Source organism: Rhinolophus hipposideros, assembly GCF_964194185.1.
Source record: "Rhinolophus hipposideros genome assembly, chromosome: 3".
Taxonomy (NCBI): Eukaryota; Metazoa; Chordata; class Mammalia; order Chiroptera; family Rhinolophidae; genus Rhinolophus; species Rhinolophus hipposideros.
The window spans coordinates 31,201,313-31,219,481 of record NC_138049.1 but is presented as its reverse complement, the minus strand read 5'-3'; the positions used below and the strand labels follow the sequence as shown (position 1 = coordinate 31,219,481).

At 33.8% G+C, this 18,169-nt stretch overlaps 1 protein-coding gene across 2 annotated transcripts in view; it reads left to right on the top strand.

Annotated features, from left to right (window-relative positions):
* Nucleotides 1–18,169, top strand: part of LAMA2 (laminin subunit alpha 2) — a 531,205-nt gene that overhangs the window by 338,189 nt on the left and 174,847 nt on the right. For both annotated transcript variants that reach the window (XM_081040014.1, XM_081040013.1), the window contains 4 exons: nucleotides 1,696–1,907; nucleotides 5,541–5,647; nucleotides 11,576–11,756; nucleotides 14,592–14,728. In XM_081040014.1, coding sequence (XP_080896140.1) covers nucleotides 1,696–1,907; nucleotides 5,541–5,647; nucleotides 11,576–11,756; nucleotides 14,592–14,728 — 637 coding nt within the window. The remainder of the gene's footprint in view (nucleotides 1–1,695; nucleotides 1,908–5,540; nucleotides 5,648–11,575; nucleotides 11,757–14,591; nucleotides 14,729–18,169) is intronic.

Genomic DNA, 18,169 nt, shown 5'->3' with positions numbered 1-18,169 from the left:
ATAATGGGTTTTCGCTGGCTGTGATAATGATCATTGTATATCTTTATTCTAGTGCAGCAAAGTCGCTCTCTTAATGGTAAACAATATGAGATGTGAATATATGTGGTTGTGATCATAAGCTCTGAATACCAAGTAAGGCAAGAAGAATTGGATTGAAATTCAAAAGGATCTTCCTATTATTATCTTTGTCAAATACGCTCCTGAAGGGATTGTGGGGGAATTTTATGCACTAAGATGTTAGTTCATTTTTTACAATAGAAATTTAATAAGCAATTATATTTGTGAGTGGCAGTGTTTTCCCAAGCAATATTTACACAATGACTTTCACAATTTATAAAATACTTTGTGAATATAATTTAGAAAAGTAATCTTATTTAAAAAAAATTGTGAGAAAAGTTTAATTTTGCAAGATTATTATAGCACCTATCAATGCCCTAGAAAACTTAGAATAATCTGTGTAAATTACCAAATTAATGACTCTGTACCATTATTGTGATGTTATTAAAATAGTCTCATGTGATGTACTGGATTTAAACCATTTCTCCTTCGAATGGTAGAGAGCATTTCTCTATTCAATGACATACTTACATACATGTGAGTAGGTAAGTATAAAAGTACTGTACCATAGAAATTATATTCTCCCACATTGTTTTTGTTCCACTTCCATTTTGACCCTTGCTGCAACAGACTTTTTATTTTGCAAGAATGGCACAGATAACAGAGCTAGCCTGACCATAAGATTTCAGATGCACTCTTTTGTTTCTCTTTTGACAAGTGTGGCTGATTATAAGAGAAGACAGCAGAATATAAATAGCATGAAGTAGCATTTTAACACGTAACATATGGAAAATGGGAAATTTGATACTGTAATTTAAAAAAATCTTCTCTGTCATGCCTCATAAATAAACTTTTGTTTTTCCCCAATAATATGTAAAATAGTGTTTATGCCTTTAAAAAATACCTAGAGTGTGCTAATATGAGTTGTGTGCAGAGTTAAGCATCGCTGTTTGGCATGTTACTATAATACGCAGACATACCTGCTTCTCAGTGACTCTTCGATGAAAATCTGCCTCTGGACAGGCAGATACACGCAAAGCTATGTTTAATGCAGAAATTCCCATAGCCCCCACACAAATAATAATGATAATCTTTTGAGTTATAATTTTCTATTTAATCGATTATGAATTCTCACTGCTAAATTTGCTTGTGAGCCTATTTCCTCATAACAAGGTCTTGTTCCAACAGCAACAAAAATATGTAAACCTTACATGTTTGTACAGAAAGCAACCAATTGCAGTAGACCCATAAGATGTATTTATTGTACTACACAGGCTTTCCAACATGGACCTGGTTTCCTCTAAGTGCCAGCAGCAGATGTCTTGTTATGCTTTGGTCTCCTCTTCAGTGCCAGTAACAAGTTTTTGTTTGTTTGTTTGTTTTTGTAGGGTTTTTGTTTTTTTGTGTGTTTTTTTCCAGGCTAAAATCTAATGACTAGTGGGGCTACCAGGATTCTATCTTGTATCTACACTGCAGTTGTAGACAAACATTGTTTTAATCACCTTGCATTTGAGAAAAGGAGCACTTTAAAGGAAAACGTATCCTGGAAGAGGGGTAGTGTGAAAAATATATACGCATTGCCCCGATGGGTTTCATCAATTCTTCCCAAATACTCACTGATGAAATTTTTCGCCTTAGGTGTGCAGAAGGCTATTTTGGACAACCTTCTGTAGCTGGAGGATCATGTCAGCCATGCCAATGCAATGACAACCTTGACTTCTCCATCCCTGGCAGCTGTGACAGCTTGTCTGGCTCCTGTCTGATATGTAAGCCAGGTACAACAGGCCGGTACTGTGAGCTCTGTGCTGATGGATATTTTGGAGATGCAGTTGATGCAAAGAACTGTCAGCGTAAGTCCTGAACTATTGATGCACCTGACAGAATTGATGCATTACACCTCCAAGTAGCAGATGAGTTCTTGAGTGGGATCGGAGAGTAGGAAATTATGTGTAACACACGTATGAGATGCACAGCCTGTACACAGAGTCTGCATATTCTAAAATCTTTTTTTCACTAACTAATAGAGTAAGTCTCTTGAAAATTGCTGCCTTGCAGAAGTGTGGTTGTTGTTCACATGACACACATATTTCTGTGTACATGTGTAATGAAGGTTTATAAACAACAACTTATATCCATAGCAGGAAAGAAGAATTTGGAAACTCGGTAGGACCTAATTATCCTTTATTGTTTATCTCAATTATAATCATTTTCTTGAAATAAATTTATTGGCCCATATTACTTCATTAGTACCTGTCAGTAGGTGCTAGTCAGTATTGCTTTCGTATGTGAACTTTTTACATTGCATCATAGGTGTAAAATTCTGCCCATATTTTTACACACTGGCATTTGTATGGTTTGCGTTATTAACCTTCACCTTAGGACTATTTGTAGAATGTTATTTCTGTTATCCTTCCACAAAATTTGCTCTTGTGGGGCTTCATTCCTATCAGTCAGTACACACCTTCCCTCCACTTCCCCTTCATAGCTGTATAATACACTATGGCATAGAATTTACAAAGGCTTTATATTAGTGGTAAAAGGATACGCAGGGGAGATCTTGTTGTGAAGAGTCAAACGGAATGTTAGTCCTGGGGTGCTTTACACTGTCATCATCAGATTCATCTGCTGTCATAATCTTTAGACAAAGCAAGTGTCTAAACTGTGGTATCATCCCACCAGTTTACTTCTGCCAACTGCTTCATGTAAGGAGGAACTCTTCCTGTCCTTCAGTTGGGTCCTAGGAATTGCAACATTATAGAAATCTCTGGAAATGTAGTATCTCTTATTATCTCTGCTGTAAACACCAAAGACTTGGTAGGACACCAATTTCAATTTAAAAAGTATCTTTTTCCTCATAGATTTTAAAGGTGAGTGCCGGTTTTTTTGTCATTGAAAGGTGACAATTTGTTGACTCAAAAACAAGTGACTCTCTGGAAGAATGGGAATCCATTAGTATTATCTGTAAATTGGTGATTTTTTTTTTTTAAGCAAAATTTTCATCAGGCTCAGGAGGGCTTTTAAACACTGGGTTTATGGCATCTATGTAAAATCATAGGGAGCTTAAGAAATTCTGTTCAAGCATGCCATCCAGATCTTCACTTTCTAGATACGTGACCCAGGTAAGACATTTAACCTCAGTGAGAATGAGTTTCATCATTTACATAAAGGAACATAATTTTCTTTGGGATTAAAGGATCTGACACATAGAGAGTATCCGGAGAGCTGCCTGGGGCCTGGGATGCTTACATAGGTAGCGCCTTAAGGAGTAGTGCTTGTGGTACTCGTGAGTTTCCATGGTCCGCTGATTTCAGGGCTGTATTAATCATTTAATAACCTCTTTTTCAATTTTCAATAATTTCCCCCATAAATTTGAGGAGATTTTTCCACTCACTTTGTTGTGGTAAATTGGGGATCTGTGGCATGAAGCCTTGACAACACATAGAAGAATATGGTATGAAAACGTCTTTGAATCATCACCAATTTTTATACCACTTGCCATGAGGAATAGACGTGATTATGCTTTTTAATGCTCTTTAGCATGTAATTAAGATTAAACATATAAGAACTCATTTATTATGTATTTTGATAATTTTTCATAGATATAATAACTCTCCAAGAGAAGAAAATTCATGGCTAACCATTATTTTAGCTGCCTCTAGATTTTTTCATGAAAAATACACACTACAGAGAAATGTAGTTTGCTTTTTAAATTTATGTATAGTGTGTATTTGTCACATTTCTTTTAAAAATGCCACTTAAAATTTTTACATTGCTTTTTAGGTATTTTTAAGATAATATTCATTAAGAATGACATTGAAGTGTCATATATTTTATTTAAAATTGCCACTGAAAAATTCTATTTTGCTTTTGTTATTTTTAAGATTTAATTCAATTTAATCTTGTATTCCTCACTCTAAGAAGAAATGGCTTCTAAATTCTAAATTATTTGAGATTTTAAAGATGTATGTATAATATACATAAGGAACTTACATAAGGAAATTAAAATTATATACAATTATTCTACTGGTCAAATGAAATGGATAGTTTAATAAAATATTTTCTTCAGCCTTTACTCAGACCTCAACTATAGACTATCGTTGACCTATCGCCTGAGGAAAATGACTGGCTACCCAACTAGTATCAAGTTCACAGACACTGAATGCCAAACTACTAGAAGAAAAATCAAGCAGCTTTTAGGAAAGCAATAAAACTAAGTAGAATCTGGAGTCAGATGAACAGAAAAATATCATAAACTGATGGATTAGATATTTATAATGTATTTATAAATTATGCTCAGATCAAAGTATCCAGAAACATGAGATATTGTACAAAATTTACCAAAACCATCTATGAATGCTCTCAATTCCCATGTTGTGTCCCTATCATGTTTTTATTCTGGTTTCAATACAATTACCGTGTTTCCCTGAAAATAAGACCTATTTTTTACTATAAGACCTTATTTTTTACTGTAAGACCTTATTTTACTATAAGACCGGGTCTTATAGTATAATATAATATAATGTAATATAATATAATACCGGGTTTTATATTAATTTTTGCTCCAAAAGACACATTAGAGCTGATTGTCCGGCTAGGTCTTACTTTTGGGGAAACACGGTATGTATACCATTAAAAATACTGAGCTATTAATTACTGTTCTATTGGTGAAAAGGCCATTTAATTTTTAGACTGATTTATTATGTTTCAGAATAACATCAGACAAACTTTGTAGTACAGATATGATAAAAGATTACTTAAACAGAATACATTTTCTATCTTTGGAGAGATAGTGTATAAGTTAAAATAAAAGTGATTTTTTGAAATTATAATGCTAATCTTAAATATTAAAGTTATATATATATATTTATTACCTCATGCTCATTTTTTAAGCTTAAAATAAATCAGGCACACCGTAAATAATAATTAAACTGAAAAAAAATGATGTTGCTTGATTGCTAGTGGCATTAATATTATGCCATGGGTGCTATTAATTTTGATAACTTATCAAAATTATTTTAGCTCTTGAGTTAACATGGATTACTAAAATGGGATTCTAATATTTTAAATGTTGGCCCAATGTATCTGTGAAGAAGTGAAACAGCTGGAGGAGTGACTTGGAGTCAGAGAACTGAGGTTCTGGACTCAGTTATATCACCTAAGCAGGTGGCCTTGTGTGAGTTATGGCTTTGAATTTCACTCTCTTCATTCGCAATATTGGAATGATAATCCTGACATTAATATTTTAATAGCACTTTATGTGCCAGGTACTGTGCTAACACTTTACATGAATTAATCTTACAGTTTGCAGACTTGTTGTAAAGATCAAATGACATAACGCCTAACAGATCATCTAGTAAATCAGAAAACATTCTGTTCTAAATGTTAGTTGCCAATTTTACCATTTTGCTGATATTATTATTTAATAAGCACATTAAGACTATTAGAAACTTTTCCCCAGCCACAAATCTCTCTTCTCTTTGCAGCTTGTCGCTGTAATGCCAATGGCTCCTTCTCTGAGATCTGCCACGCTAGGACAGGACAGTGTGAATGCAGGCCTAATGTGCAGGGCCGGCGGTGTGATGAATGCAAGGTAAAGAACAGGAACTGACCAATGAATTACTTTCTCCTTGAAAATGTTCATGAACCTTCAGGGAAATACACTTTAGTGTATTGAAAAAAGGGTTTATGTAACTCGACTTGTAAAATATTGTGATCATTGAAATGGTTTCTCAAAATAAAACAAAATTTTCTGTACACTAGCATTTGACCATCAATCTATATTTCCTTGGCAGTGAGTTTACGTAACATTCACTGTACTTTAGATGTTTCTGAAACAAATAAGATACAAATTAAATCCCTGTCTATGGAGAGTAAAATACTCTTTCCTTTGCCTTTACATTTTTGGCAGAATAAAATGTGTCGTACCCTTTGCTTTTATCAAACTCTTTGTTCTAGTTCCATCATTGGAAAGTTAGTTCCAGTGAGCACTCTACCGAAAAGTTTTCAGTAGAGAAGCAAATCAAGGTAGTTTTTAGAGACATCATTTTGCTAAAGTGAAACGATAATCAAAATCTGTTGTTCTCTGTTCTTGAACAAAAGTATGGCAAGCCTTTGAGATTCCTCCTTGAGAGCAGGTAGATTTGCAGTACTTCTTTCACGTAAATATGTACAGAGGGTGCCAAAAAAAATGCATGCACATTTTAAGAAAGAAAAAAAAAACTATTAAAATTGTAATACTCAATATATACCAATAACAAAAGATGAACACAAATCATGTTTAACTCCTGCAATTTTAAGAGTAGCTCAAAGTGGTTACCATCAGTGTCCAGAAACTTCTGATTATGGCGAATGACGGCTTGAACAAAGTTGACCAAAGGGTCCACTTGTATCGCTGCGCATGCCATCTCAATTTCTTCCTGAAGTACTGCCAGTGTAGCTGGTTTTCTAAGGTATACCACATCCTTTAAGGTTCCCCACAGGTAGAAGTCAAGGGATGTTAAGTCAGGAGGACGTTCTCAAATTTCAAATACAACTTCAAAATGGTCTTGCGATCCTTGGATGACAACCATGCTTCTGCCATTTTCTTTTCTTTGGCAGTCACCCATGGCATGGTAACACTAGCATTCCTTTGATTAATGCCATTCTTTGAGCAAACGTCATACTAAACATTGCTACTGTGATTCAATTTAACTTCAAAAAGTAATACATCGATAACATCTCTTAAAACATGTATACATATTTTTGGCACCTCTTGTATTTTTGGTGCTAAAGCCTGTTAAGGAGAAACAAGCTTTTCTCAGAGGTCATCAAACTGGCCTTTCTGTAGGAAATTTGAAAACACCGTCTGTTTTTGTCTCTTAAATAATATTGTATGCTCTTTTTTGTTTGTTCGTTTTTGTTTTATTTTTCTATTGGCTTTGAAAGTCCACTATGTGGTGGGACGCAAAGAAAAGATTCTGTGTATTATGTGACTGCAACCCCATTGGCTCTGTGTCACCACAGTGTGACATTACAGGAAGATGTGTCTGTAAATCAGGCTTCGTAGGGAAACAGTGCAACCTCGGCAGGCAGGTGCACCGACAGGAGGAACAGCTGCAGAGAGTACAACCAGTGCTGGGGTCTCCCTCGAGGTGGGGGTTCAGCAGCTCCAGCGGGTGCCCTCGGGGAGCCTATCGGCCCCCAGCTCCGGTAATCCCAGAGGCGCTGCATGGCTTGTGCCTCGGCATGTTGTGTTTTCGTGTGCTGCAGCTGACGATCCCTGATGCCATTTTACCAAATAATGGTTGCTGAGTGTGCAAATGGCAAATGCAAAAGCTAGACAATTCCTAATTGGAGCCTTGCCTTTTAAAAAGAGCTATCCATATATTTTCAAAAGTATCTTCAAGTCCATCGGTTAATGAAAGTTTCACTTAATCATGGATATGTAGAAAAAAAGGAAAAAATATGCATGGGAATCTATAATCTTAGAAGTAGAAGGAACCTCAGGCATCATTTAGAACTAACTCACTTCTATGGATGAACAAATGAAGGGAAATCGAGCAAAGAAAGTGAGTTGCCCAAGAAAATTCAGTCCATTGACCTGACATTTAATCATAATTAATGATTTTGTTATATTTCCACATCATAATTTTGCTGTAAGATACAAGAAGCACATTTTCACACACTGTAAATGCAGAGCATACACAAAGTAAGGAAGCATGTTTTCTGTTACTAAAATTTGGTCCCCATTCTCACAAAACAAAAGCTGGGAGGAAGAGAGAGAGGAAGGGCCTAGAGAACAATAGGTGCACAGCTCATTTGCAGAGTAACAGGAGACAGGACTTGCCTGTGTAGAGTCAGAGCCTGTGGGAGAGTTGAGGATAGAGGATAAAAGAGAGAATGAAGTAAAACAGAAGAAGAGAAAAGAAAAAGAAAAGCATGCTTTTATTTCTTGGCTTTATTGACATTTTAAGAAAACTAGTTCTCATTTCAAACTGCCTCAGGTCAAATCCCAGCCTCACCACTTCTAGCTATGAAACAATTCCTGACATCTTTCTTGTAATTCAGCTTCTTGATCTCTAGTAGGACCCACTTCATAGGCTTTGCATCTTTTTGGATTTTCCACGAGACAAATGGCAAGAGATTTACCAGGGGAAAGGCCTATGAAGGATGAAAGGGCAGAGAGCCTAGTATGCAGGGAGGCTTCTGCTGCAATGCAGCTCTGACTATGGGAAAGGATAGAGGGAAGGAAAGATTGAGGAGAAAAGCCTCATTTGGTACATCCTGACAAAAGTCAAAATTCTTGACCAGGCCAATAGGAAATGCCCAAACAAAATTTGCCCATTAGAGGAATAGTGATTTGGGCAAAAATGTTCTAGCACTTAATTGTAATCAGTCATTGACTACAAGTGTGACCTGGGGTGAGCTCCTCCCTGGATCCCAAAGAATAGAAGAAGCTAGAGGTTATCGTTTAGTGTCACTCCCCACTGCAGATTCTCTTGCAGGAAGATCTGGGGAGGCACCTCGATGACTGTTTCATATATTCATCAGAACAGTACATAAGGCACAGATACGGAGAGTTCCTCGTAAGTGTTAGGTAATATTAATTCTATTGCTATTAAATGAATAAATGTTTAAAAAAGATTTTATTTTTAAAAGACAAACGCATACACAAAGTTAAAGGACCTTAACTGATCAAAATGTCTCCAAAATATAAATTTAGCAGAAATTTAACCCTCACTCATGCCCTGTTCCTACATAGCCTAAAGCACTATTGTATGCAGTATAGTTTTGTCCTGAGATGGTATTTCCTCTCAGGCAGTATGTATGAGTTGAGAGCAGTACAGACTCTGAAGACAGGCTGGCTGATTTGCAATCAGGGCTCCACAATTAGCTAGCTGATGACCTTAGGCAAATTATTTGACTTTTTGGTGCTTTGGTTTCACCACTATGGAAAAAGATGACAATATTTATCTCCCGGGATTGTCTTGAGTATTAAATGAATTGATATTTATAAACAGCTTTAGATCAGTGCTTGGTGTTCATGGTACTTGGCACACCGTCAGCATAACGTGTAAGTTCTAGTTGTTATTATTATTCTACATGTGAATAATTTATGGGAGCTCAACAAACTTCCCACTGAAACTGGACAGGCACTCTCTCCCGTATTTGCTTTACCTCATTAATTTTGATTACTGACTAGAGATGTTTACTCCTTAAATTTGTTGACTTCAGGGGTTTCCCCTAGTCTCTGAAATAAATTTTTAAAACACCAAATTTGTTAAAATGTCATTACTGAAATTTAGTAGTATTTATTTTGGTATAACTTAACCTTAACACTACATAGTAATTTAAATATTTGAAAAGTGTACTAGAAACATTTCTTCTCATATATTTCTTTACATAATCAACTTTGGAATTTTTTTAATAATAAATTTGATTTGGAAGTTTACTTAACATTTTATTGATTTACCAATTAAAGATATATATATATATATATAGATAGATAGATATAAAGATACACACGTGTGTGTGCTAATAAGGAAAATTTACGAAATAAGGCTGGATATAAAGCACTATCTCTACAGTTCAGATTTATAAATCAGAATATTTAGGAAATAAAAACAAATGTAAAGTATTACTTCTATGATTCACATATTTTAAAAAACGATTTTAGTTTATTATGTTCTAGTCTTTTTTCTATATATATATATATATATATATGTTTCTATTTGAGTGTATCTGAGTAGTATGTGTGTCATTATAGGTATGTAATTAGAATCACAGTGTATATATAATTTTGTATTCTGCTTTTTAAATTTTTCCTTATACTATATCATAAGTATATCCATACATCATTAAAATTGCTTCAAAACAGGATTTTAATGATTGCATATCATTTCATAGCATGAATATATCATAACTTCATTTATTTAAACTTGCTCTAACATCACACATTCAAATGCTTCTATAATTACTTACTACAATAAATAATATTATAATTGACATGCTTGTACTTAACCATTTTCCCAGTTTCTGATTATTTCTCTAAGGCCAGGTATCTAGAAGCTTACACTGAGTTGTTTTTTATATAAAATATAGTATGTTTGTATTTTTCCTTATATAATTGAATTTAATTTCAATATCATGTATTAGGTCATTTCTTAGAACTGATACACACTTTCTTCTTTAGTCATATAGTGAAATCTTTAGTCATACAGTAAAAATAAATTCAGCAGTAAATATAAATATTAAAATGATTATCAAACTCATTCAATCCATTTTATATTTTAAAAACAAAACTATTCTTAGCTATAGTCATTTTAAAAGACTCATATTTAGTGTGATTTTGTTTTCTAGAACTTTTTTTAAATATTGTTAATGATAATGGCAAAAATATAATGCAGCTTATTGATTTCTCTTTGGATGGCTTACGTAGCACGATTTATTTTTACCAAGAAGTAACTATTAAATCTAGTTTTCCAAAATAGGAATTATTTTTACAAAGGAGAAATTACTTAGACTAATTTTCTAGATTAAGATATTATAATACTGTGACATACTTTATATTTAAAAAGACAACCCTAACATACTTTAAGGAGGATATGTGCTTTCCATTTTTCTAGTAGGAATGATTTTTAATTCATCAGCATTTTTTAACATTCACTCTCAGTCAGATGACATGTATTCCAAGAAAGTCACCCAAAGCTAGTAATTAAAACTGGACCATAGAAAGTTACTTGTTATAAATAGATAAGAGAGATGCATGTGGATAATTCATCAGAGAATAAAAGTTTTTCTCCCTTTAATCTTTGATATGTGTTTTCATAAATCAGTTTTGATTTTTAGAATGAAACCCAAGAAACTAGATATTTGTCAAACCAATTATTTTGTCATTGTAGGCATAACCTGTAGATTCTATTTTTTATGTGAGCCCTCTAGTGATGATTAGAAGTGTTTATGGATATATGAAAAAAGTTAGAACAAATACTAGAGAAAAAAAGTATTTTAACTTTAGGCTGCTGGTCAATAATATTGAAAGCATTTTTACCAAGTGTTAGATTGGTGCAAAAGTAATTGTGGTTTGAAAGGTTAATAATTGCAAAAACCACAATTACTTTTGCACCAAACTAATAAAAGGAGTTCTTAAAATCTGGAAATAATTAATTCAGATTGTTAGGAATTAAGCAAATCAAATTTTAATTAAAATAAAAATACCAACCATAGCTTATTTTCACAGTGCTGTTAGAATTTTGGAAAGTATAGCGAAAGGCTAGTGAAAATAAATCAGACTGAATGAGAATGCCCTGATTCTGCCACTTACCTTGATGTAATTTATAAGTAATTGAACTTTTCTCTTTGGATTTTATTTAAAAGTTCCATTAGATTAAATGACAACTCAGTTGTCATACGAGTAACATCAGTGAAGAAACCTTGCTAACCCTGGGGCTCCTCTATTCCCACCTGATCTTTCAGTGCTGTGCATCTTATTCTATAGTAAATGCATTGATTTAAATTTAATGTTTCTTTCCTATGCCAGCCTGAAACCTTTGGTCTACAGTCGACAAGAGGGTGTGTTCCCTGCAACTGCAATTCCTTTGGGTCTAAATCATTTGACTGTGAAGAGAGTGGTCAATGTTGGTGCCAGCCTGGAGTAACAGGAAAGAAATGTGACCACTGTGCCCATGGCTATTTCAACTTCCAGGAAGGCGGATGCACAGGTCTGTAATTAAGAAGAAGCACGACATATTCATTCTCTTGCTTTTGGTGTCTTGTCATCCGTTACAGTTTGTTCATTGGGGTCCACAGGAATTAAAGGAAAGGCACCTGGCAACAAATATATGACACAAAATATTTAACCTAATAAAAATGTCTATTTATTTTAAATAATTTGTCAAAAGGAATACATTGTGGTTTGAAACACTGCCCTATAAATAGCTGTGCTTGCAAATACTCAGTACAAATCCATCAGCAGATCCCAGTTTGGCTCTTTCTCTCCCTGTCTGAGACCTCCATTCAGCCAGTCACTCAAAAGCTACTGCAGCTCGAAAGTCAAATGTTCAATTTTTCTGATGCCAATGTGGTCTTAGTTGAAACTCTCCTCCCAAGCTAATACATTTCAACTTTTCCTTTTTCTATACAAAATTGGTACAAGGATCAGGGAATTTAATATACTTTTCTGGTACAAAAAATATCTTTACATCTGATTTTTAGGTACCTTGAAACAGATTGGCTGTAGATGTTTATTAGTTCGTAAGAAAAATGCAGGCAGAGATTTTTCACCATGATTTCTTCAAGCAGTGTTTTCATATGTCCAGCTACAACCGTTTTGAAATCATGACATAGAAAATAGGAATTAGCACAAAACAGTTGAAAGTAAAGACTTATCATTAGCACTTATTCATGTGCCACTAATTTGGAATTGACCCTTATTTCAACAATAACTGGATTGAATATTAACCTTTCTTTCTTTAGTAACCTTTCTTACTAAACTCACTGTCTCAACATTGGTGATACTTTTACACTCTCTGCACCATGATAAATACTTGGTAAGATTTTAAGATTCTGTTATTGACTACTGTAGTGAATTTATGTAAGAAGTGTCAGGAATAATATTTTAAATTCCTTTAAAAACCAATACCTTTTAGATATTCTCAACCACCTTTGATACACAGTTGCAATCACAAATTCAGCCATTATAAATTATTCTGAATGTCACCATTGTCGATCCTCTATGAATCTGCATGTGATTTCTAAGTCAATATATGTATACACTAAAAAATTCTAAAGCTGCATTTAAAAATATATTCTGTCTCTAAATCTAAATCTTCCTTTCATTTTTACTTAATAGGAATTAATTAAATGGTACTTAAATCGATACATTCAAAGACATCTATTACCAGAAATTATAAATGAGATCAATAACGTTATTAAAAATTTTGAAATGATGATCACATTTTAGAAATGCAGACTTAGTATTATTTAACCCAGAAAATCAGAACAGAGAACAATCACAAAATAGGCAGGATAACATTATGTTTGAGAGCATGACTTGGATTTGTTCAGAGGTTCCACCAGTAACTAAATACGTGACCTTGACTGGGTGACCTGGTTTCCCTGCCCCTCTTCAAAATTCATCTATTAAATGAAGAAATTAATAGTATCTACCTTGCTGGGTTTTTGTAAGGAGTAGTTGAGTTAATGGCTATAAAATAATTAGAGGAATGTCTGGCATATAAGGGCTATGTTGTGTTTATTATTGTTATTATCATTATTTCTTTATTATATTATTCAATGTGGCAAACATTCTGTTTTGGCGGAGAAAACTAGAAAATACTCAGGTTTTACTTTTCAGTATTACGATTCCATTGAAGAACTACTTAGAGAGTTTTTTGTTTGCAAGTAATGATTTGAACTGTCCCAAGTCATTTTTTAGCACATAAATTTAAACATAATGTGAACTATTTTTCTTCTTAATAAGTGGTACATATAAAATAAATCCTTTGGCTTAAAATTAGCAGCAACAATAATAAACAAAAATCGCTAACATTTATTTGGTGTTTACCCTATGGCATGTATTGTGCTTAACATTTTTCATAGTTGGTATGAAATGCTGTGAGCAATGATAATTGTGATCCCTTAAAATGTGAACTTAATCAACTATCCCAAATGGATTTTGTTTAAAATATTTAATTATTATGTAAAAAAAGGCTTTTTATAACATTAGTCTTCTATTTGAATCCAAGTATTTGTTTTTGTTTTCTCTTGCTGTCTCTTTTTTAATATGAAATGCTGCACTAAAAATATACTCAGTACTGGGTCAGCTATAGCTAATAAGTGGCATATATTCCTTGTCTTGGATGACTTTGAAGACCTCAAATATTATTTTTGCATTCTTGAGAAAGTGCATGGGGAGGGATGAATTTGCACTCTTTATGTGCCACATCATAGGGTAGAATATGCAAAATCTATTGAAAATAAATAAGGCAGATGGTAAATAAAACTCAAAAGTATGTGTGTGTGTGTGTGTACATATATACAGTTATATAGTTCAACTATTTTTAAATATTTTCAAAACAGAAATATCCTGATTTATGTCAGCATATACTTAATTTAGGAAGCCTATTAAGCTTTCAAATTAGAGTCATCAACAGGAAGGAACTCTTAATCTATGTAGTATAGAATTATTAGTTATGAACTTAAAATAAATATAGAATCAAAATTTTAAACTTTATAGTATCTCGTTATAAGGTAGCACCGTTATCATGGAATCTGATACACCAGTTCTTTTTTCCCATTAGTTCAAAAGTTAAAAATACTTTAACTTTTGAAATTATTAAATGAATTACAACATACATGTATTGAACAACTCCTCTGTGAAATACACTGTACTATGACGTAAAAAGATGAATAAGTTAAGTCTTCACTTTCAAGAGTCCTTAACCATGGTATGGAACATAAAACAACACCAATCACAATATAAAGCTCAACATTGTGTATCAAATTTTTACCTTTTTGTTTGTTTGTTTTTGTGTTTTGCTCTTTCATCTATGAAGCTTGTGACTGTTCCCACCTGGGTAATAATTGTGACCCAAACACTGGCCAATGCATTTGCCCTCCCAATACCATTGGAGAGAAATGTTCTAAATGTGTACCTAATACCTGGGGCCACAGCATTATCTCTGGTTGTAAGGTGAGTGAATCACTTTATTTCATCTGATAATGTTTTTTAAAGATTTTTATTTTGGTAGAGGTCTGTAGCCGGGCATTCCATATCCAATATTGTATTACAAAACAATATAGAATTATCACGATGGAGTCAATGTAGGTATTGATCAGTATCTTACATTTTACTTGTGGAAAAGATGATGAAGTAAGCACACATTTATGCAGCTTCACCCAAGGCACCTACCATAAAAGGAGAAAAAAGAACAAAAAATATCTGTACTAAAATGGAAATAGCTAGAGCTTTATATTTAGACACAATGAAATTTATCTGCACAATACAAAGAAATTAGGAACTAACTAAAGGAATTTGCCATAAATTTATGGAAATTACACTCAAATTATGACTAGGTTTCAGTTTCTTATAAACAGTTGAGAGAATTCTGAAGAGTCATATTAACAACCTTTAGCTTAGAAAAATCCTCAATTTTTTCCATGGATGGGCCATAGAGTGTTTCTTGACCAGCCTCACATTGAGAGAAATCTATCCAGCATCAGGGTGGAAGTAACTATTAAGTTTGAAGATTCACAGAGCTACATTTTTGGAAACAAAACAAAAATTTATCAAGAAATCTGGACTCATGAATAAGCCATTGGGAAACTTAGGAGGTTTCCATTCTATTTACAAAATCGCACAATGTGGCCAAACTCTAATGAAACTCCTGAAATTGAAGCTGGTGCTTAACGTTCAGGACATAAATCAGGATGAAATATAGACCAAGTTTCTTTTTTAAAAAGTGGTTATATGTTTGATACCATCATGTTTACTGATCCTTGAATAAACATTATGTTGCTTGAAGTTGATTGAAATTTTTTGATTACTTTGAACCACTGTTAGAAATCTAAATTTCTGAACAGACACTTCATCATTATGAACAATTACAAAAAAATTCACAGAGCCCTCAAAGTATTTATGAACATATATTTTACTATTTTAAAATACGTGGAAGACTGTTGTCTAAATCAACAGTGATTTGAGAGTTATAACTTTCCTTTCTTTGCGTCATGGATAATTTCTCTGTGCTGACATGTGAGCACATACACCATTTGAGCTTTTATTGAAGAAGAATAAAAAGCCTGCCATCTTTCTCTAGCAGGGAAATAGTGCACACATCCTTTGTTGCTAAGTAAACATTATATCTAATTATGATTTAAGTTTGATGTTGGCTATAGTGCTATTTAAACATATGGCTGATGGTCTCATTTATTCTTTACTATAACTTGCTTTATGAACTTCCTAATTTGCAAAGGTCCTAAGGTCTATTTGTACAGTAAATTAATATTTAAGAATTAATGTTAGGTTTTATACAATAAATTGGGTAGTAGACATTTCATATTTTAGCTAAATGATAAGGATGTCTCACGAGACATCCTTTTATTACGTGATTATAGTTTCCATACATAATTTTCTATTTCTGATTATGGCCTATTTTGTTTGAATGAAGGAAAAAATATTTCAGTGACTAAATTAATCATCATTATTTTGAAATCTTATTCTACTCTTGATGTTCTATAAGGATGTTACTTGGAGTGATGACAGTGGGTTATTATTCTATGACTTAGAAAAATATTTCCACGCTTGTAATATAATAAATAATCACATTTTCGGTTCAAAATAACTTTTAATAGCAGCCGTTATACCTCCCTTTTTACTATATATCAATGAAGACTTAAAAAAACTTAATTATAAAGATATGAAAATAAGGCCTAGTGATTATTTTAATATCAGAATCTGGGAAAATATTTCACCAACATTAGGACAGGAAAGAGATGATCTATGGGAAGCTGGTGATTGTACATCACATCCTAGAAAGTATAGTCCCATAAGTAAACTACTGTTGGCAGGAACAGAAGCAGGAATATCTCCAGTAGTGGTAGATATGAGAATCAAGCTGAGCAGTGAATGTGTGAGAAATACAAAGTGAAATCCAGCCAGACTTAGATCTGGGAATTTGGCAAGTTGTTACGCATATGAGTCTGCCATAGAGCTGTAGATCTGAGAAAAATAATAGTACAGCACCAAAAAGAGTTAGGTGATAGACGACGTGCAAAGACTATGTGGTGACAAAGTCAGACACAGGGTGAGAAGGTACCCACTTGGATATCAACTCAGGACCCACTTGGAAGACAGAAACCCTACCAGTTGTTTAAACAGGGAAAGAAGACTATAAAGACTTGTTAACTGGTAAAAGATGGTTACTAAAAAAGGATAAGAGAGATAGATAAAGGATCCTGAAGTAGCAGATACAAAAGAGCTACTGCTACTAAGCTAATGAGGGGTGGACCATAAAGAAACCAAGGCTAGAAGAGGGCCCTTCCCTATCTTCCACCCCGACAAGGCTGAGGTTCAGACATCTTTGAAAAGAGTGTGGCAACCATAGGAACATGCAATCTGCCTGTGGTAAAACAGAAGATAATCACGCACACACACACACACACACACACACACACACACACAGACAAAAAAAAACAATCTTGGCAGAGTTTGGGGGCAATTGCTAGTCTGTTGACACCACTTACCATTGTGGAAGGCTTTGGGCATGCTAGAGGTATTTGGAAGCAGCCTGTCGTGGTCAGAGCAAGTACACAGATTGAAGCTACTCAGAAAGCTGCTTGAAGGAGTGAGTGGCCTCAGAGCAGGGCTGGAATTCTTTCTGGACCACAGAACTCCCATGCTAAATAATAAAATAATAACCACAATAAAAATGAAGAACCAGGACCCAGGTGCTAAGTGTCCTTCCACCACTATGACCTCATCGGGTCTGTCCAGAGTCCTCTGTTGACTAAGTTTAACATTCTACTTCCTGACCACAGAGAAACATCTACAGTTTGTAACTACAGTATCACAAAACAGGGCAAGAAAGTGTGAATTTAAAGCTCAGAGACAGTAGATTGATCATTGGCACAGCTGGTCTCTGGAAATGATTTATTCTAAGATCCTAAATGATATTTTAGAAATCCACTTGGCATTTTTATTACATTGCAAGAAGATATGAGCTCTGTAAATCAAGAGCAGAAAGATTTAAAAGAATATAAGACAAAAAGACACATAGATGAGCAGAAATAAAGAAATTGTTGAAAAGAAGCTAAAAATGCAGTAGTGTAATTAAAATAAGCATTGATGACATACACATGCGATAGAATTTTCACTGTGGAAAATGGGAGCTGTAAAATAGAAGACAAATTTGGGAGGCAAAGATGAAATGACTACAGAAGACATAAAGATGTTATAGATTTGGCAGACAGAACTGATATGCTTTAGAAATTATAGGTGATTCTGGAGAAGAAAAGAGGTCAATTAGAACAGAAATAAAAATTTAAAAACAAATCTGAATAATACTGGATCAAGATACAACTTTGTTCTCAGACTGAAAGAACTCACCATGTTCCAGTCAATTAATAAGAAAAA